General features: G+C 48.7%; 1 protein-coding gene across 2 annotated transcripts in view; it reads right to left on the bottom strand.

Moving 5' to 3' along the window:
- Window positions 1-13,939: 13,939 nt before the first annotated feature.
- The window catches only part of TENM2 (teneurin transmembrane protein 2), a 923,830-nt gene continuing 917,686 nt past the window's right edge, over window positions 13,940-20,083 (bottom strand). For both annotated transcript variants that reach the window (XM_035013873.1, XM_035013878.1), the window contains 2 exons: window positions 17,258-17,388; window positions 13,940-15,576 (listed from right to left, as the gene is read on the bottom strand). In XM_035013873.1, coding sequence (XP_034869764.1) covers window positions 14,815-15,576; window positions 17,258-17,388 — 893 coding nt within the window. In that variant the 3' untranslated portion in view covers window positions 13,940-14,814. The remainder of the gene's footprint in view (window positions 15,577-17,257; window positions 17,389-20,083) is intronic.

Here is a 20,083-nt window from a genome sequence, read left to right as displayed (position 1 = left end):
TTTCTTTCTTTCTTTCTTTCTTTCTTTCTTTCTTTCTTTCTTTCTTTTTCTTCCTTCCTTCCTTCCTTCCTTCCTTCCTTCCTTCCTTCCTTCCTTCCTTTCTTTTTTCTTTAAAGATTTAATTTATTTGACAGAGAGACCATGAGCACAAGCAGGGGGAGCAGCAGGCAGAGGGAGAAGCAGGCTCCCCACTGAGCAGGGAGCCCAATGCGGGACTCGATCCCAGTACCCTGGGATCACGAACCGAGCCAAAGACAGATGCTTAACCGACTGAGCCACCCACGTGTCCCTGTTTTCTGTATAATGTCCAAAGGTCTTGGTTTTACTTGGCGGGAGGATTAGGGAAAAGTATGCCTATTCAATTTTTCTGGAAGAAGTTCCTGGCTTACTCTGAGCCAAGAAAACTCAGTTGTCTAAGCTGGAGTTCACCCCTTTTCCTCAAGTTAGTTTCTCCTCCCCTGTTCCTCCTCCCAGTTCCTCCTCCCCTCCTCCCCTCTCTCACGTCCCTATCTCAATTCATGTTCCCTACAGTTATCTAAGTAGGAAAATGAGGATTCTGAATTCATGTCCTTCCATAATCTCTCCCCCCCCCTTTTTAAAAGATTTTATTTATTCACCTGACAGAGAGATACACAGCAAGAGAAGGAACACAAGCAGGGGGAGTGGGAGAGGGAGAAGCAGGCTTCCCACTGAGCAAGGAGCCTGATGTGGGGCTCGATCCCAGGATCCCAGGATCATGACCCAAGCCGAAGACAGACGCTTAATGACTGAACCACCCAGGCACCCTCTCTTCCTTCTTTTTGACCTAAGCCCTAGCTCAGGTCCTTTTGTCTGATTCTTGTTTTTTGAATGGTGTCTTAACTGATCTCATGACTTGGATTCTCACCAATCTTTGCCCCTCCAGAATACCTCCTAATCTTTCCAAAGTGAGCATCCACAGGTGCATTCTTCAGAGTTAAGCTGAAATATAGGCAAATACATTAGGAAAATGTTGGCTTTAATAAAGAGATTTCCTCACTGTAGGACTTCTCAGAGCTTTCAGTGCACCTACATCCACAGTGAGTAGCCAAGAAAACGGTATAGAATTGCCCAACTTTATTTGACTAAAATATCCTTTTTCTTCCTGAGGCATCTCTGGAATACAGCGATCTAAAACAGAGATTGGCAAATGTTTTCTATAAAGAACCAGATAATAAATATTTTCGGCTTTGCAAGCCATATGGCCCCTGTTGAAACTACTCACCTCTTCTCTTATAGCGGAAAGCAGCCATAGACAATATGTAAACAAGTGGCTGTGTGCCAATAAAACTTTATTTACAAAACAGAGCTCCGGCCTACAGGCTTTAGTTTACCCACCCCTGTTCTAAACATTATTTTAATTACAAAGACCTGGGTGTCATCCTAGACTTCTCCCTCTTCTTTTTTCCCTATGTCCGTTCTACCTTCAAGAGCCTGCATCCTATCTCCGAAGTTTGTATCTGCTACTGTCTCCAGTTGCGCTTGTGCTTTTTTTTTTTAAGTAGGCTCCATGCTGGGCATGACGCCCAATGTGGGCCTCAAACTCATGACCCTGAGATCAAGACCTGAGCTGAGATCAAGAGACGGATGCTTAACCAACTGAGCCAGCCGAGCGCCCCTCCACTTGTGCGACTTTAGGTGCAGGCCAGCATTGCCTGCACCGCATACAGCCTCCCAACTGGCCTTCCTCTGCCCGCTTATCCCATCATTCTGTAGAATGTGCCAGGACACCTTATGTTAACCCCTCAGTGGCTCTTCACTGGTCTTAGGATAAAGTCCCAGCAACTTAGCGCATGTTGTAAGGTCCAGTCTGGGCTGGCCCCGGTGCACTCTTCCAGTCTCGATTCCATGCCTTCTGTCCTCACACTGTGGGACTGAGCCTGAGTATGTGGCTTGCACACACGTGCTTTCCAGGCCATTTCTCCTGTTCAGAATACTCTTCCTTTGTCTTCAGCTGGCAGCTTAGATGTGCCTTCTTTCCTCATGTCCAAGGTTGGGTTATGTGTCCCTCCATCTACTTTATCCTTTAGTGATCTAGCCTTATTATTTTCTTTCTGTCTCCCTCCCTACCCCTGCTTTCTCCCAATTGGACCATAAACCTGGTGAGGACAGGGTGTTTTTTTTTTTCCCCCAGTGCCTAAAACAGGCCCGGCACACATTGACATGGGCATGTGCTAGAGGACATACCTGATCAGGACCTAAGACTCCTTGCCACCACCTTTTAACCATTCTTCTTCCTCCTTGTAGGGAGAAGATGGCATTAATCTGTTGGAAGAATTAGGAGCCCATATGCCCCTCTAAGAAATAATTTGCCCATCTGTGGTGAGGAATGAGAATGCAGCATCCAAGGGTCCTTATGGAAGGCTTTGCTTTTTAGTTTGAGTCTGAAGGTTCTTTCTCAAAAGTCTTTGAGAGCTCTCTAACTTTCTTTATAGAGTTCTATAACCATCAAATCATGAGGAAGAAGCCAAAAGCAATGATTCACGAGTGTATCCTGGAGTACTTAAAAAAAAAAAAGCTACAAAGGACATCCTTGGAACAGTTGGGTAAATGTGAACATGGACTATATTTTAGACAATATTATGTCAGTGTTAAATGTCTCACGAGTGGTCGTGGTACTATAGTTATGTAGGAGGATAACCCTTGTTCTCGGGAGGCAGAGATAGGAGTATTTAGGGTCGAGTGTCATGATGTCTACAACTTACTTTCAAAAGATTTGGCAACCATCTGAGCATTTCAGAGGGAAGGAGAGAGAACACAAATATGGCAAAAAATGTTCATCGGTAAATAATAATATCGAAGGTACGGATTTTTGTATTTTCTTCAACTCTTCTCTCACTTAGCACGGCATCTGGCATGGAATATACCTTGATAAATGTTGGCTGAACTGCAAGAACAACTACTAGGTTGCCTAAAAGTGTGCCCTGAGTTGCTTAAGATGATCTCTTGCCTTCCTATCTATGAACTTCTGATATTGGACTTTGAGCAGCTTTGTAACCGAAAACCAGCCAACAGTCCTCTCTCTTCTGTTGAGCCAACTGGTCTGAGCTCCAGATGTATTTCATATAGCTTGACATTTTTATAGTAAGTCTTTATAAAGGCCAACAAACAAAGATAGGGAAGAAATTTGCCCATTGTATTCCAAATTAAGGAAAAGAAATGTGGGTTTGGATGTGACTGTGGGTCACAATTTCTGACCCAGAAGGATGGAGACACTCTCCGGCTCATCTTCTCGGCCAGCTCCCTGGACGTCCCTTTAAGAGCTCATCTGCAGGTGGCATGCAGCCCCTCTGATGTCTACCCCCTGATCCAGCACAGGCACTGGAATTGCCTGGGAGGCTAAAGACTTGCACCTGCATGGGATTAGCAGGGATCGGTGGGCAAGTGGAGACCCTTCTCTGGCCTCAGGCTCTTGTTGTCTTATGTGTCATTTCATGGTGATCATACATAAGGTCTTACCCAGAAAAGGAAACCCATACGTTTGGCAGCCCTTGAGGCAAGGGGACGGGCCTTCAGAGACTGACCTGCCCTGTGACATGGCCATGGGCCAGAGGATGGGATGAGAGCAGGCAGATGATGCTTCGCCTCCAAGGTGGCTCATCTCTGTAACCAGGGGCTTCTCTGGGGGACAATAATAATGATGACTGTGGCCGCTGACTGAGCACTTACCCTGTTCTAGGCGCTGAACTGGCATTTGCCATATCCAGCACTCATTCTGGCCTCAGAATTTAAGTAAGCCGGGATTCAGACCCAGGTCTGCCTGACATGAAAACGCAGACTGTGGCATAGCTGGTAGACATAAGCAATGCCCACCCCAGGAATGTAGAAGGGTCCAGTGGCACGTGGGATCTTGGTAAAGTTCTAGATGAATCTGAATGGTGAATGGTGTAACTGCTACTGTGAAGGCACGTGAATAAGAAACTCGTCCCTTGCACAGGTTCTCGTGCTTAGCTGCAGCACCTCAGAAGAGAAACTCACTTCCAATCAGCAGGTTAATAAGTAACTTGGTTGCCCCTAAGAGGGCCAAGGGTCACCAGTGTGCTATCAGTGAGGGCTGCAGTTGGGCAGGGGGATCACTGATGGAGGTGGGAGGCAGATTCTGTGTCCACTTGGAACCGCCGGCGTGGACACGGCCCACGGCCTGGAGTGTGCTCAGCAGAGCCCTCCTGTCACTGGGGAGGCAGGAACTCCCCTTTTCCCCATGGTGGGGAAGCTCTCCATCTGTGCATCCTCTGCTGAAGAGCCAGCTGGGGCTCGCATCACAAATGGGGCTTCTGAGCCAGAAAGCTGGTGAACAGTAAGTCCAGTGGGCCTTCGAGGAACAAATGAATAAACGTGTTCTGTGAGCTTCGAAGGGTCATGCACCAGTGAGTGACCCATGCTAGGGCTAGGATTCGGCCGTGACCAGGAGCTGATCCCAAGCCTCATTCTTTAGCTCCGCCTCTTGCACCAAAGGTGAGCTGGGCTGACTTCTTCCCATCTCAAGAACCAGGGCCTGGAATGTGGGCTGTGTGTTTGGGAGCGCGTGTGTTTTGTGCCTGGAGGGAGGGAGCGTGTGTGTATCTGCACGCTCAGATCTCTAGGGAGCCAACAGAGGAGGGGGCTATGGCTGTAGAGGTCCACTATGTTGCTAAATCCAACAAACAGGTGACATTCTTCTGTGCCCTTGCCGTGCCCTTCAACAGGGATGCTGGCTTAGAAAACAAACAGTAACACATGTGCACACAATTCATCATGTTTCTCCTTCTCCTTCCCCCACCCTCTCATCATACAGTGCATAAAACTACCCCCTGCAGAACATGCTTGTTGCACCCCTCCTGAGAGGCGAGAGCAGGTGGGGTGTCTTAGGTTGAGTTCCCCTGGGAAAGATCCCCGGGATGGAGATTTGCGTGCAGGCTGTTTCTTAGAGCATGCACCAGGAACCCCTGGGAGGGAGTGAGGTCCCAGGATTGGGCACCAGGATTGGGCAGAGGTGGAAGTCAAGCTATGATGGCCCCTTGAGGATGGCCTTGGCCAATCCCCTTTCCAGCTCTGGAGCTGGGATAACTCCTCACCGGGGCACGGGGCACAGCCAGCCTTTGTACCCCTGTATCAACCCGATGCTGGATGACAGGAAACACCACCGCCCCCCCGCCATCCCCCCTGCCACCGAACATGTAACCTACCAGACAACTCCCTTCAGGGAGGGCAGGGATGGGCTGTTTTGAAGTGTCCGCAGGCAACATTCCAGGGGCTGGCGGGTAAGGGGAGGGGAGGGGGAAGAATGAATGTCTGGGTCCCGGAACAGAGGGATCTGTGCCCACTGCAGGGGGTGGTCCCCACTGTGGCCCAAACAATGTCACTGTGAGCTGGTTAAACACACCCTTAAAATCTGGAAGAATGTGGAAAACATTCTCTTGCTGCTTCTGCCACAGTCATTATTAATTTTACAATGGTGCCAGGCCTGAGTTCCTGACCCTTGAGTTTCAAAGTGCCCACATCCTTGAAGTCAACAGAGAAAGCGTTTTTCCAAAATTGTAGTTGCCACAATGTTATATTAGTTTCCGGTGTACAACTGAGAAAGTTCTTAACCCATGGATCATCTCTTTCTCTCCTTCTTCTCCCAAGCCTCTTTGACATTTGTATTCCCTTTTGTTAGCCCACCACCCCAACCCCACCCCAGTCTCCTGGAACTGCACTGCTTTCCACGATGTAGATATTCCCACTATGGCCCATTTCAAGCCACCAGGATGATGGCACTGAACACAGGGCTGGGAAGAGACCCACACAGAGGTCTTGTGAGCAGAGCAGTTCTTGCGCCTCCAAGTTCAGGCTGTGTGGGGCCTCCGAGAGAGGCAGGGTTTGAGGCCCTGAGGCAGTGGGGTGAGACCTGCCTATCTTGGCCTGCCTTCTCTCTGCTCTTAGCATATCCTCCCTGCTCCATTTCAGGGGCTGTGTGGCCAAGAGCATAGGGGCAGAACGGGAAGGAGGAAATAAAACCTGACCCGGTCATCTCAGGTCCTAGCATCTTCCCCCAAGTGCTGGGGGAAGGTGCTCTCAGGTGCAATGCTCTGACGCTTGTCACCGTCACACTCACATGGCTGTTCCTTGCTGCAGACTGAGCCTGCAGCGGCTCTATCTCAGGAATGCTCAGTGTCTCTGCCTTCTTCTGAACAGGAGCCCCTCCTCGGGGAAGTCTGGTGGGGGGTGGTGGTGGATGGAGGATCTGGGTGGGGGAGAGCAATCAATTCCCTCCTCCAGACTGGGCTCATGAAATCAGCTACTGAGTAACTCCTGGGTGGTGAGCCCAGAAGAAGAGAGAATCAGGGCAGAGCTTTAACCGAGTTCCAGAAGGCCTGGCTTGGGGGGTGTTCCTTGGATGAACATCAGCGAGTCCTGGTAAATGTCTCCTTAGGGAGAATTAGCCTGCCTAACCAGAGAGCAGAGGCTTCTCCTTTCCAAAGCCTGGGGCTCTGGGCTCAGGGAGGAACGAGGGCAGGGGGGTGGGTAGAAGGAGAATGAGCTAGTGCAGTGGTTCTCAGCTGAGGGCGATTTCCCCCCTCCATAAGACATTTGGCCACGTCTGGGGACATTCTGGGTTGTCACAGGTAGGCAGGGGGCCGCTACTGGCATCTCGTGGGTAGAAGCCAGGGCTACTGCTGAACATCCCACATTGCACAAGCCACACGCCAGCCCCCCTCCCAGAGCCACCCGGCTCCAAGTGTTACTGATGCCCGCACTGAGGAAACTTGCACGTGAGCAGAGGCTGATCTGATGGGCAGAACGCCCTCTCCTTACAGAACATGGTTGACACTGAGGGGAAGTCATGCTCCCCATGTGTTGAAGGAGGGAGGGAGGGAGAAAGTGAAGAAGTGGGGGACCTTCAGCCCCCTATACACAGCTCAGCCCAGGGAGAGGTTCTCCAGGCTGGTGTTGGAAAGAGGCTTCCTGTCTTCCCAGGGGAAGGGAAAGCCCAGGGTAGGTGGGCAAGAACCTGGATGGGAAGCTGTGAGGGGCTGGATGCCTTTTTGGCTATTAAGATGCAATCTCTGTTCCCATGCACTACTTACGCACACATCCATGTCCTTCCTCCCAAATCTCCACCATGCACTGTGCAGTTCTCTCCCCAGCACTTCCTGAGTGGCTGTGTTTTATTCATCCTTGTATCCCCAGCACCTGGCTTTGGCAACCGAACACCCAAGATGTTTCGGGCACTGTTTGTTGATAGAATGGGCAGATGCATGATTTCAGTAGATATCATATTAGCAGCTCCCACGTTTCTGTCTAGACAGTTGTCTTCCTTGGGGGAACCACCCTTTCCCTGTCTTTATGGCCCTGATGGGATTGGGGCCCCTTCAAGTACTCTGTAGAGGGAGAGTCTCTCCGCCATTTCCATGGGTGCCACAGGGCTGGAGGTGAGGGGCTGCCAGCAATCATCTTTCCCACATGTGGAGAAAGCCCACATGGGAATAAAGCCACACCCCAAGGGAAGAGAACTGGAGGTGGAGCAAAGACATCTTTTGAGTCCCTGGATCCAACCATGTCTGAAGCCATCCTGTCTTTGAACTTCCCAGTTTTTGCTTTGAGTTGGGGTTCTGTCACCTCGCATCTCTAGTCTCCGGATTAATCTAGTGATGCCACCTGAGGGCAGAGCCAGGCAGTAGTCATGGTCTCCATCTCCTCTAGCTCATGTAGTTGACTTACAGACACCCGGCAGACTGCTTCTGGCCAGGGGCCATGGCTTCGAATAAAACTGCCTGTATTTGGCTGAGATAGCATGAAGATAAGGGGCTGTGGAGGGCAGTGGCTTGGGATTGGAACTAATGGGTAGGAGACTGGGAACAGGAGGACTTCCGGCCACCTGGGAGGGGCCTGTTGTATTGTGTAGCCTCTGGTCCCTTCAGCTCCCCAAGCTCCTCACGGTCTCTCAGGGGGTGGTGAAGTTCAAATACAATTAATTTGGGCAAACGGGTTTATGAAGGCATCAGTACAAGGGGATCGCTTTCACTGACACTGGAACTGGTTCAGAGGGAGAAGGAGACCAGGGTGGGGAGCCACTGAAAGGATACAGAGAAGCAAGGGGGAGGGGGAGAGGATGAAGGGGATGCTTCATGCAGGTGGCCACCTCCACAGAACACTAAAGACAGGTGGGGACGGGCAAGAGGAGATTCCGTTCTGTTTTCCCCAGGCCTGGGGACCTTGGACGCCAGGCAGGGCTGTGGAGCTGGCTTAGGTGCTAGGTGGTCACCTCCTATCTCCGTTACCCTCATAACTGAGAACCCAGATAAAGGACCCAAGCCAGGCATTCCTAGTTCCTCTCTGGCAGGATGGCCGCTGAAAGTTGTCCTGGGGGGTTGTGGGCCTCCCACCCTCAGGGTCTCCTAGCAGAGCAAGGCCCTTTTGCTTTATGCAGTGTATGTGGTGGGGGGGGGGGGGGGGGGAGGGCAGTGGAAGCTTGACTCCTTCATAGGTCAGGCTTCAGGACTGGGATGTGTGTGCAGCTAGTCTCAGGGCAGGGGGCCCAACTTCAGTCCTTACAGGCTGAGAATAATAGTCAGTGGTGATCAGCCAATAGCACCATGTGCTAGGTGCTAAATTGGGTGTTCATCACAACAATCCTGCGAGATGGCATTGCACCCATTTTGCAGGGGAGGAAACGGTCTTCAGAAGTGAAGAGCCCAGGCTTAGCTAGAAAGGAGAGCAATGGGATTTGAAGTGGAGTTTTTTTTTTTTTTTACTCTAAAGACCATAATTCAAAAATGTTCCGTTATTTTCCTTGAATAGTAGCTTACCATTCAATATGCACTTGTTAAGTGCAAGGCACTGCAGAGTGCTTTGCATATAAAACAGCCTGGACCAGCCAGGCGCCGCTCTCGGAAGATTTTATGGGGAAGGCCGCCATCTAGTGGCCAAACTGCAAGCCCAGCATTTACCAGGACGAAGTGATCAGGGGAAGGTGGGGCTTTGGGAAACAGGTGAAGTCAGTGGGGGAGAGATCCCAGCTGGTGCAGCCTTGGTTTGGGAGGGCTGCTCCGCAGACAGAGTGCCTGGTCTGGGCATCGGAGGAGGTTCAGGCTGCCCAGCTGCCTCAAGATGGAAGGGGGGACTTGGGTGTGGGTGTGGTAGACCAGAACTATCCTGGAAAGTCTCACCTTGAGCCCCTCAGAGGATTCCTGAAGGCAAGCCTCAGCTAGACTCTCCTTAAACCCTTCTCCCAAGGTGGTGTGTCCTTTTACCAGAGTGAGGTGGGGAGCAGGGACGTTGGTGTATCTGAGGCTTTCTGTGCAGAGTGGCCCCGTGATCCCGCCCTTGGTGTTCTACCTTGTACAGACACTGTCCCCACCTCTGAGGGAGTTCTACAACGTCGTCCTCATTTCTGGAATGGGTGTCCTGAGGAGCTCTCCTCTGTCCTCACCCTGTCACCCCAGTTCAGGCCCTCATCTGGGCTGGTACATTCGGGCAGGGCAATCTCCCAGGTTCTGCTGTTTGCCCCCCCTTTCCTCCCCACTTTGCTAATTGAAGGATTTCCTAGTCATGGAGGACCCGCGTAGCCCCCCTCATGCCCTGCAGGAGAATGTCCAGTTTCCTGGCCTGATTTTCATTTCTGCCTCATTCTCCCTGACACGCCCCATCCCAGGCCATGCATCTCCTGTTGGGCGCTGACCGGGTGCTTCTCAGTCCCGGCTGCACATTCTCATCACCTGGAGAGCTTCGAAGCCTACCCTTGCCCAGAACCCGGGACCTGGAGGTCGTGGGTGTGTTTAGAAAGCCCCCAGGTGATTCTAATACGTTGCCAGGGGGCTCATGTGTAACCACTGTTCCAGGCTTTCTGAACTTCTCCCCAGCGGACTTGCATTTTTTCTTCTCCCTCCCACATGTAGCACACTTTCCTCAGTCCAGACTGTCTTCTTCTAGCTTTTCTAACTGGCATTCTCTCAACTGGGAAGGCTCAGCACAAATGCTCGTGGAGAGAACCTGCAGTCTTCTCCTCTGGGCTTCACATTTTGTACATCACTTCTATGTACCCTTAAGCTCGTGTTGTCCCATTGATTGGCTTGTTTCTCCTCACACCTTAGACAGTGAGATCTTGACCATGATGGACTTATCTTTGTATGCCCAGCTTCTGACAGTGCCAGGGACAAAATTGTGCTTGGTGATGGAATGTTGGTGGATGTCCCAATGGGTGTCCTGCTCAGAGAGCCAGTCTTCATCTGGCTGAGACCTTCAGCCTCCAGATGTCAACCTTTCTGAAGAGCCCTTGAGGCTGTGAGCCAGGGTCTCACACTGGGAGTACCTGTTCATGTTCCCTAGGCCTGGGAGAGGGGAGGCGGCCGCACGGAGTGGGATTTGAGGGAAGGGCCTCCTCCCTCCTCCCAACCCCTGCATAAAAATCTCTCCCATATGACGGATGGCTCAGTCCTCAATTTCCATGCTTAGAAAACCTGTGCTTGGAGCAAAGATTTAAAAATAATAAAAACCAACATTTCCCAAGGACTTAGCATATGTTAGTGATACATGCAATATGCCATTTAATCATCATAGCAGCCTTGTGTTCACCTGTCCTCACGTACAGGTGAGGAAACGGAGGCTCTTGGACATTGAGTTACATATGAAAAACTGCTTGGGCTCACCAATACCCAGTCTCCTCCTCCTCTAAGGGTCATAGATGACATTTTTCTAGTCTCCTTTGCAGTAGGTGGGTCCATGGATATAGGAGAGTGGAGGTGGGGGGCTAGGCATCTTTGTCAGGTTGTGGTCCATTAAAAATAAAATAGTCACACACATGATCTTGGATCTTTCTCCCTCAACCAGTTCAGTGGAAAGGATGTCAAAATTCTGAGGACCTAGAAGACTGAGCCACAAGATGAAAGGAGGCTGGGGCTCTGAGTGATGGCATGGAGCAGAGCCATTCCCATCCCTGATCCACAGAGGACAGCTATATGAGTAAGAATTCAAGTTTTCTGTGTTAACTTATGTTGGGTTTCTCTCTTACAGCAGCTATTGCTATGTACCCAACTTGATACATATAACCATCTCTAGCTCCCATGTTTAGTGAGTGGTCCAGTTAGGATTTGTTTCCAGGCAGGCTGACTTCAGAGTACACAACTTGATCCTCTGCACTGCCTTTCCAGAGTTCTGTAACAAGGTGCAAATACCCTGGGAGACGTCAGGCATTCTGTCCTGTCATTCTAGGACTAGCCTGAGGAAAGGCAGGAGAGGATCTTTACCCAAGGCTGTCTCCCCCTCCCATGTTATGGGTTCGTGTGTGTGTGTGTGTGTGTGTGTATTGTGAGGGGTTGGACTGGGCTGGGTGTAGTAGGAAACTCATGAATAATTCAGAGATGGTTGGCATGCAAGAGGAGAGTTTCAGGCTCTAGTGCATTTCTGGTGACATGGGATTCCCTGTGCACCACACTCCGTGCCCACCCCTTTGGGTCTACTTGGCACCTAAGAGTCTGGTTGGGGCAGAGGAGCTCTGGGTTGAGCGAGCTCCCCACTGGCTTCTTGCTTGTGATGAACTCTGTCACGGTTGGTCCCACTGGCTGCTTCTACCCAGGGAGACACAACACAGTGGCTAACCCCTTTGTAGCTCCCACCGAACCAGGATTCAGGCTGGCCCCGTGACCAGCTGGAGGCTGTTCTGAGAGTGCGTATCCAAGGGGTCCTAACACCAGTGGGATTAAACAAGGCAGGTGGCAGCTGGACCAGAGGAACGGTCTCCTGCCTCCCCCGCGAAGGGGGATGGACCAAACTCACTGCACTTGGCGAAGGTGTTTGTATATGCTTCCCTCTCTGAAACATTTTTGTTCTCCTGTTTGCTTTACTAAATCATAGCTCGCTCTGCCGCTGATGCTAACAGGGCCCATGAGACCTGACACCTGGTGTAAAGTAGGCTAGCCTGCCTGGCCCGTCTCTCCCTATCCTCCCACCTGGGGAAGCGACCCCTGGCCTGGCTGCATGACTGGGAGGGCAGCAGCGGCTCGGAGCGCTGGGGGGGGTCTCAATGCTGTGCTAGCTAGACTTCCTGGGGGGGCGTCTGAAATCAGCCACAGCTGGGCTTGAGTCTGATTCCACCACTTAGCAGCACGGGGGCAGTTACAGTCTCCTCACCTGCGAAGTGAATGCTATGAGGAGCTCGTCCTTCTAACCTAGCCACACAATTCACTTCCACTCCCTGCTGTAGTCCCAAACGCCTCCATCTCAGGCCAGTGGCCACCAGCCTGCTCTGTCGTCTCACGCAGTCGACCACGTCAGCTCCTCTGCCTGTTCTCCGCGCTGCATCCAGAGCACTGGTTTATGAAATTAAAACAGACTCCCTCTCGTTTAATTAAAACAAAAAAAAAAGAGAGCGAGAAAGAACCCCCCACTCTTTAATCTGTGCATCTTCTGATTCCTGCCAACCTCTTCTGTGTTCCAGCCTGGCTCACCACAGGCCCTTTGCATATGCCGGTGCCCTGGGTCCAGAATGCATTCCTCTCTCTTCACCAGATCAATGCTTACTTTCAGACCCCAGCAACTTCTGGGCCATTCTCAGTCTAGGTGACCTCTCCAGTTAGGTGCTTCCCTGGCTTTAGATATCTTTCTAAAAAAATTTTTAAATTTTCAGTTTTTTTAAGTTATTTTTTTCATAGCTTTATACAGCCTCTTGACGCTTAACACCCCTGCCATTTTCACTACTTAGTGTAATGCTTTGATTATTGTTTGTCTACTTTCCTGACCCAAGTTTCAAGAGGCGAGGACCCAAGTTGATGTCTACCCACCTCCTCTATCCCCAGAACTTAGCACAGGACCTGGCACGTGACAAGCTTTCTGTAAAATGCTGCTGAATGAATGAAAGATGAGGATCAAATGAAAATGTTGCGTGCAGAGCACTTAGCACTGTTCTTGGCGTTAGTAAGCATCAGTGAATACTAGCTATTGATGATAATACTACTCTAACTTTGGGCTTGATGGAAAAAACTTGTCCAAGTCATAAGTGTTCTCCTTACTTGGGTTGCCCCAAGTGTGCAAGTTTGGGGGAAAATGCATCTGGAAGAAAATATAGACATACACAGATACATGCATGCCTCCCAGTGTGGCGAGAGTGTTTGCCCTCACTTCCTCCCAGCACTTCCCAGAAGTAGAACGTGGCCTCAGGGAGAAGCCCGGCTGTTCCTTGAGGGCTGGAGGGACCCATCCATGCATGGGTGGGTGTGAGGCTCCTCATTGCCCCCCAGCCCCAGGTCCAGACTTCCTCTCACCTCTGTTCCACGCAGAGAGGAGGCTGCAGGTGTAGGTAGAGATCACTCTAACATGTAGAGCAGTTTGGGGAGCACTGAGCTGCCTCTAACAAAAGCTCCTCCCAAAGTTCGAAATACCAGCCTGTGCATCTCGGCAGCCCCCCCATTCCTCCGGCAGTCTCTACCTTTTCCTCACCGCAAAGCATTTCCACAGAAGACCAGTGTCCACAGGAGTTTTAGAGACTTTATTTATGTATAAACAATTTAAACACTTTGCCATAAATTATCTTTGCCTGTCCCTAGTCTTTGCTTAGCAGCAAATTAAAATTAATATAAAAACTCGATGAACAATTCATACATGTATATTACAAAAAAGTTCCTGTACCAAAGTTCTTATTAGACTTTTTTTTTTTTTGGATTTTTTTTTTGTTTTTGTGGGTTTTTTTTTAAATTTTTTTATTTTCTCTCTTCGTGGTGACTGTCATGTGATTGTCTCAGTTTCTGGACCAAACAAACACACTAATAATTTTAAATCTGAAACAGTGATTGTGCCTTGAGGCTTATGTATGTACAGGGTGATCTGAAGTGGTGCCCGTTAGCAAAAGAGTGTTGTCACAATGCCACATCCCTACAGCCACTGATACCCACGAACTACGGAATCTAAACAGACTACACCCTGTAACTGCGTATTACTGTCCACAATGGAATCTTCAAAGACAAAAGAGTATGAAATTTATCTGCAGTGATTATAGCCACCATTTTGAATTAAATTTTACACTCTGCGCTCAAATAAATTAGCTCAGGCCGGACTAAGTTGGGACCTGAGAGTTAAGTGCTGAACGGTATTATTTCGCTTTAATTTTTGATGTTTCCTTTTTTGTGTGTGTTTTTAGGTTTTTTTTTTTTTTCTTTAAAAAGTATTTCCAGTGCTCACTCTTTCACTTTTATCCCCCCCCTCCCCGGTCGCTACACACAAATCACCCCCAAAGTCGTGTTTTAAATGCACCTGTATTTGTTTAAACGAAAACGTCTGTAGTATTTGTCCAACGAGCAGTCTGATTCGGTTTCCTCAGCTGGTCTGTGACGCCGGCCCTGTGGGATGTCTCTGCGTCGCTCACGTGTGGATGAGTGAGGTAATAGAATATGAGGCCTTCTCGTCTTCACGTCTTTGTTTTTCGGTCAGTGTGTATGTTTTGCTTTTCGTTTTTTGTGTTTTGTATTTTGTTGTGTTTTTCTGTTCTTCTGTTCCTTTTAGACATTTTGCGTCTGTTTTGTTTTGTTTTGTTATTTTTCTGTGTAGACCCAGAACAAGTGGGTCATATTTTAGGGGAACTTGGAACATTTTGTGTGTTTGTTCATTCATTCGTTTGTTTTGTTTTCCTCAGAATTTTCAGCCAGGCTTTAGTCTACTTCAGGTTGTGGGACTTCTCGCTTGGACAGTAGCATTTGAACTCAAAAAATGTGAGCTTTCTTGCCACTTGGTATCCTGAAGCAGCCCGGCCTCAGTGCCCCTGGTAGGTCTTCATCTCCTTAGGAGAGGAGATAACAGTTACTCCCGCTGAGCCATCCAGACAAGGAATGGCAGCAGATTATTTTGTTACCTCTTTCCCATCTCATTCTGTCTTAAAAACTGGATGTTGCTGCTACTGTCTGCAAGCTCTGGGTATTGCTCTACAGGAAGCACATAATATCCCTCATAACCTTGCACGCGTCCCGCGCTCAGGAGCTGCTGCTTCTCGCCCTCAGTCCACAGGCGGCTTCCCTCTCTCCCGTCCCTGGCTTTCTGCTGCTCCTTGGCCCAGGCGGTGCCCAGGGCCCTCTGTCTCGCCTGGTCCAGGACGCGGGCCTTCTCTTCATCCAGGGTGTCGGGGGTGAGGCCGTAGCGGATGCTGAGCAGCAGCGTGGAGTACTGGAATTCAATGTTGGTGAACCTTCGAGTCCTGCCGTTGACCAGCAGTGTGGGCTGCGACACGGTCACGTTCACCCCACTCTCCAGCACCTTGCGGCCGATTGTGGTGCCCAGCGTGGCCAGGTCGCCGTCGGCTGAGCCGATCTTCACGAAGTAGTGGGTGTCCTTGCCCTCGATGCTGTAGTGCATCTTGTCCAGGTAGTAGGCGTTGTTCAGCACGGAGGCCACCTTGCGGCTGTCCTCGCTGGCGATGCTGGACACGCCGGTGGTCACTTGCCCTTCTTTGATGGCGAACATGATGCCTTTGCCGATGATGGGTGTGGTGGTGGCAAACCAGTGGCCTGCTTTCTCTCGGATGTTGGCATGGAGCTTTTTGGAGATGACCTGCCCTTCCAGAGCCATGAAGGCCTGATTATGCCTCTCTGTTGTGTGCTGGACACCTGTAATGAGCTGTGGGCAGAAGAAAACACAGAAGGCTAAGATGATGGCCTGGCAGCCCTTTGCATGGGCCGAGAAGCTCATTAAAAAAGGGTCCGCAAGGGAAATGCTTGGACTCCCTACAAGAACTAGTCTTCTGTCTGTAATGACACGAGCTAATACAGTCCTACCTTTTGAAACTAGCCCAGGCTGGCTGGTTCCCAGTGCTCTGATGGTGTGGCCTGTCTCCTTGTAACCATGACCCTGACTAAAAAGACGGTGCGGAGGTTTGCCACCTTGCTGACATCCATACCTCGTCCTACCCACTTACCACGTGTCTCTGTTATTGGAGAAGAGAGAGTCACTCTGCTCTCGGATGGTTTGGCAGCTGCCTTGCACACTTCAGACCCAGGAATATCCTGACTTAAAGGGCAGGGGGTTCCTTTGAGAAGCTATAAACCCTGCTGTTGTGACCTAGATGTTTTTCAAGGCCAATGCCCTGGGTATTCATTAACTTCCTTGGGTTAAGACCTTGCGACTTAAAGCATGGCTAACAGCAGAGAAATCGCCAGGACCTGCCTTGTTAGAAAAGCAGAATCTCAGGTCTCACTCCGGACCTACTGAGTCAGAAGCTGCATCTTATTAGGACACACCCTAGGTGGTTTGTGTGCATATTAATGTTTGAGAAGCACCAGACTAAGAGGTTTTGGCATCGTGGGCTGGAGGGAATATCCCCGGGCTTTGAGTCATTTGCTTTGGATCTTTGCTCTGGTTCTGCAGAGGGACGAAATCACCATTATCTCCTTGGCCTTGAACTCTCTACTCACAAATTACAACTCATCTCAATTGGTGGTTGGGGGACAGACCGGGATAATGGAAGAGGCTGTGTTTGGGAGGTAACGGCACTTAGATAAATGAGAGAAATGATGGCTATTCATCCACTGAGTGGTCCCCGCAGGGCAGAACTGAGAGAACGTTGTTCTCAATTACCCACCAGCTCCTCCTTGTCTCTCTCTAGTTATACAGTGTGGATGATTATTCAGAGCAGCTGAGACCTTTTAGACTTTTACGTTGCCGGGCGCTGTCCTGTAACGGGTTATCTGAACACCGACGCCCACCCCTCCTGTTGGACTGTGCCGGACGTCTCAGCAGCACCCAAATAGAAACTGACCACCTCTCGGTCATCGCTGCAAGACCCAAACACAAATTATGTTCTGAAAACTTAATCTGTGTACATTTGGGCTATAAAATGATGAGGTTTTATGTCAGGCATAAAAATATTCTTTAATGGGATAGAAACTGCAAACCACCGTTATATTACGTCCTATAAAAGCCAAAAGGGTTGTAATCTTATAGGCAGTGCAGATGGTAGGTTGCTGCTAGATTTCTCTGTGCTGTTGTTAATCAAGGAGTGACTCAAGGGTATATACTGAACAGATAATGATACCACAATTAAGGTAATAATTGAGGTTGGGAAGAAATATGTGCTGTGTCAGACAGGTGACAGCACTGACATTTGCTTTCCTGGGAAGTCACAATGTTTCATGCACCTTTTTATACCCAGCTCCGATGTTTGCCTCTTCTACTGACATTCCTTTGGCTCCCATGCGGTTCCATTTGCAAAAGGGAATGAGGACATATAATGTATTATTTAAAAAAAAAAAAAAGGGAATGAGGACAATCATTCAGATTCTTGGCAGGAACCTCTGCTTACCTGTCCATTCTCACTGGCTTGACTCTCTGACAATTCATAGGGAGGAGGCACGAAATACATTTTGGCTCTTGGGAAGCCAGGAATTATGTTGCTAAGCTGAAATCCAAACATCACAAGCCAGCTTTTCACATCTAGGGTGGAAACAAAAATAAAGATTTCTGAATAGAAATGGGTGGAAAGCAGTTGAAGATCTTGGAGAGAGAAAACAAAATGGGTGGTTGGGTGTGGAGTCCAGCAAGGGAGAGAGGCGAGAGCTTGTGAGGGTCTCCTGGTCCAGACCCAGAGTCGCTTTACATGGGTCCTGGGAAGGATGTCCTTCCAACCTTGGTCACTTGATAACCCCGTGCGGTGATTGAGGGGGCCAGTGCTGAAGTAAGATCTAGTTTCGATTCCTCTTACTGTGTGACCTTGGGTAAGTTCCTGCCCCTCTCTAAACTTTTGGTTCCTCAGATGTGAATTGGGATAATAACTGTACCAATGTTGGGTTGTTGTGAAAGTAGGAGAAATCCTTGTCACCGTGCCTGGCACATAGATGGCTCAGTGAATAGGAACTCCTTCATTTGGCAAGTATTTAAAGGAACATTTGTTATAGGCCAGTTGATGTGTTTGGAAGCTGGAGGTACAATGATCAACTAGATGGATAAGGGATGATTATTAACACTGTGCAGACATTGGCAGGGGTGGGGGACTGCACTGAGGCTCGCTCATTATGGAGAGGGGGTTCCAAAAGTATGTGGAAGGCACAAAGTCTTCTGGCTTCTGAGACCCTTTTCCTGGATGCCCACTCTTCAAAGAGAGGCTAGAGAGCGCTCTCGTGTGTTCAGAGTAAGACTTACCCTGCCAGGGTCATGGCTGAGTCCCTTGCTCCCCTCCTCCCTAGGCTCTTCAATCCATCCTAAGCTTCTTGTCCCTATTCCTCAACATCTTGGTCTCTTTTCTTACCTAGCACATGTCCATGGCCAATCATTAGAATCATCCCTTGTATATATTCTCAGATCCTGTGTCCCTTTCTCACTTTATCACACTTGCTTGGTGAAATCACAATTTTGGTTAAATCCATGTATTTGCCCATGCCTTCTTTGTACCTGTGCAGCTGAATGTAGCTGGAGAAACAAACATAACTAACGTAATGTAGTTACGTAGTTACATAGTTACGGAGAAATGTAATGTAACTAACAAACTGACTGGTGTCCCTTCAAATTCCTGACTGTGAACCCCAGTTGTGCCTTCCTGCTGCCTGACATTGTTCCCTTCCTTCATTAGTCATTCTCCTATTCTGCTGGGTGATGTTACATCTTCTTCTCTCTCCTAAAACCGTCAACATCTGCTTTCCCTTTTCCCTAGAGCAGCTGACCTTGTTTTCTATTCTGAAAAAACCCAGTGCAGCCAGAGGGGAGTTCCCCTAAACTCTCATCACATTTACTGGCCTTCCAGCATCTGTATCCATATTTCCTGCTGCCTTCTATTTACTCTAGATGAGCTGCTGAAGTCAGTCCTCCACGTGTGCAGTAGGTAGCATCTTTTCTTACGCACCCAAGGACATCCCTCCATCAACTCTCCCCCGTGGCATCAAATTACTCCATTTCTCAATGGATCAACCCTGTCAGCATACAAACATGCTACCAAATGTCCGCTTTAAAAAGAAATCTCTTTCATGTCCCTTCTTCTCCCATTTGCTACCATCCATTTCTCTCACGCTCCTTGACAAAAACTTCTCAGGATCAAATAACTCTCTGTGCTCCTTGTCTCCCATTCTCCTTTGAATCAGGCTTTGTTCCTAACTACTCCACTGAAGCAACTCTTGTCAAGGTCATGAATGACCTCCATGTTGCTGAGTCTGATGCTACTTGACAAGTTGAATGCTCCTTTCTTTTTTTCTTGGCTCTCTGGACAACACATTCACTTGTTTGTCCTTCTCCTACCTTGGTAGCCACTCCTTGTCCCTTTTTGGTTCCTCCTCATCTGCCTCCTGATCTCTTTAATGTTGGAATGCCCTAGACTCAGTCTGTGAACTTCTCCACTCTATCTACTCTCACAAACATGGTGATCTGATCCATCCTTAGGGCCCTATATACCATCTACATACTTATGCTGACTCCAAAACTTATATCTCCATCCTGGACCTCTCCTTGAACTCCAAACTACTCTATCTAATTATATTTCAAACTTTTGTCCAAAACTGGACTCCTGCTCTTCCTCTCCAAACCTGTCCCATCCATAGACTTTTCCATCCCAGATAATGGCCACTCCATCCTTCTAGCCACCATCCTTGCCCCCTTTCTTTTCCTTACTCTCCACATCTAAATCCATTGATAAATCCTTTACTTTCTTTTAAATTGAGGTAAAATTCACATAACATAAAATTCATCATTTTAACCATTTTAAAGTGCACAATTCAGTGGCTTCTAGTACATTCACAATGTTGTACAACCATCATTACTATTTAATTCTAGAACATTTTCATCACTCCAAAAAGAAGCCTTACACCAATTAGCAGTCTTCTGCATTGTCCTTTCTCCTCAGTCCCTGATAACCACCAAACTGCTTTCTATCTCTGGATTTGCCTATTCTGGACATTTCTTATAAACACAATCATACAATATGTGTCCTTCTGTGTCTGGTTTCTTTCACTTATCATAATGTATTCAAGGCTCATCTATATTGTAGCACATATCAGTAGAGTTCATTTCTTTTCATGGCCAAATAATCCATTGTTTGGGTATACCACATTTTGTTGATCTATTCATCAGTTAATGGGTATCTGGTTGTTTTTATTTATTTATTTATTTATTTATTTATTTATTTATTTATTTATTTATTTATTTA

Source organism: Mirounga leonina, unplaced genomic scaffold (assembly GCF_011800145.1).
Source record: "Mirounga leonina isolate KUSES-001 unplaced genomic scaffold, KU_Mleo_1.0 Mir_104, whole genome shotgun sequence".
NCBI lineage: Eukaryota > Metazoa > Chordata > Mammalia > Carnivora > Phocidae > Mirounga > Mirounga leonina.
This window is presented reverse-complemented; position numbering and strand designations above follow the sequence as displayed.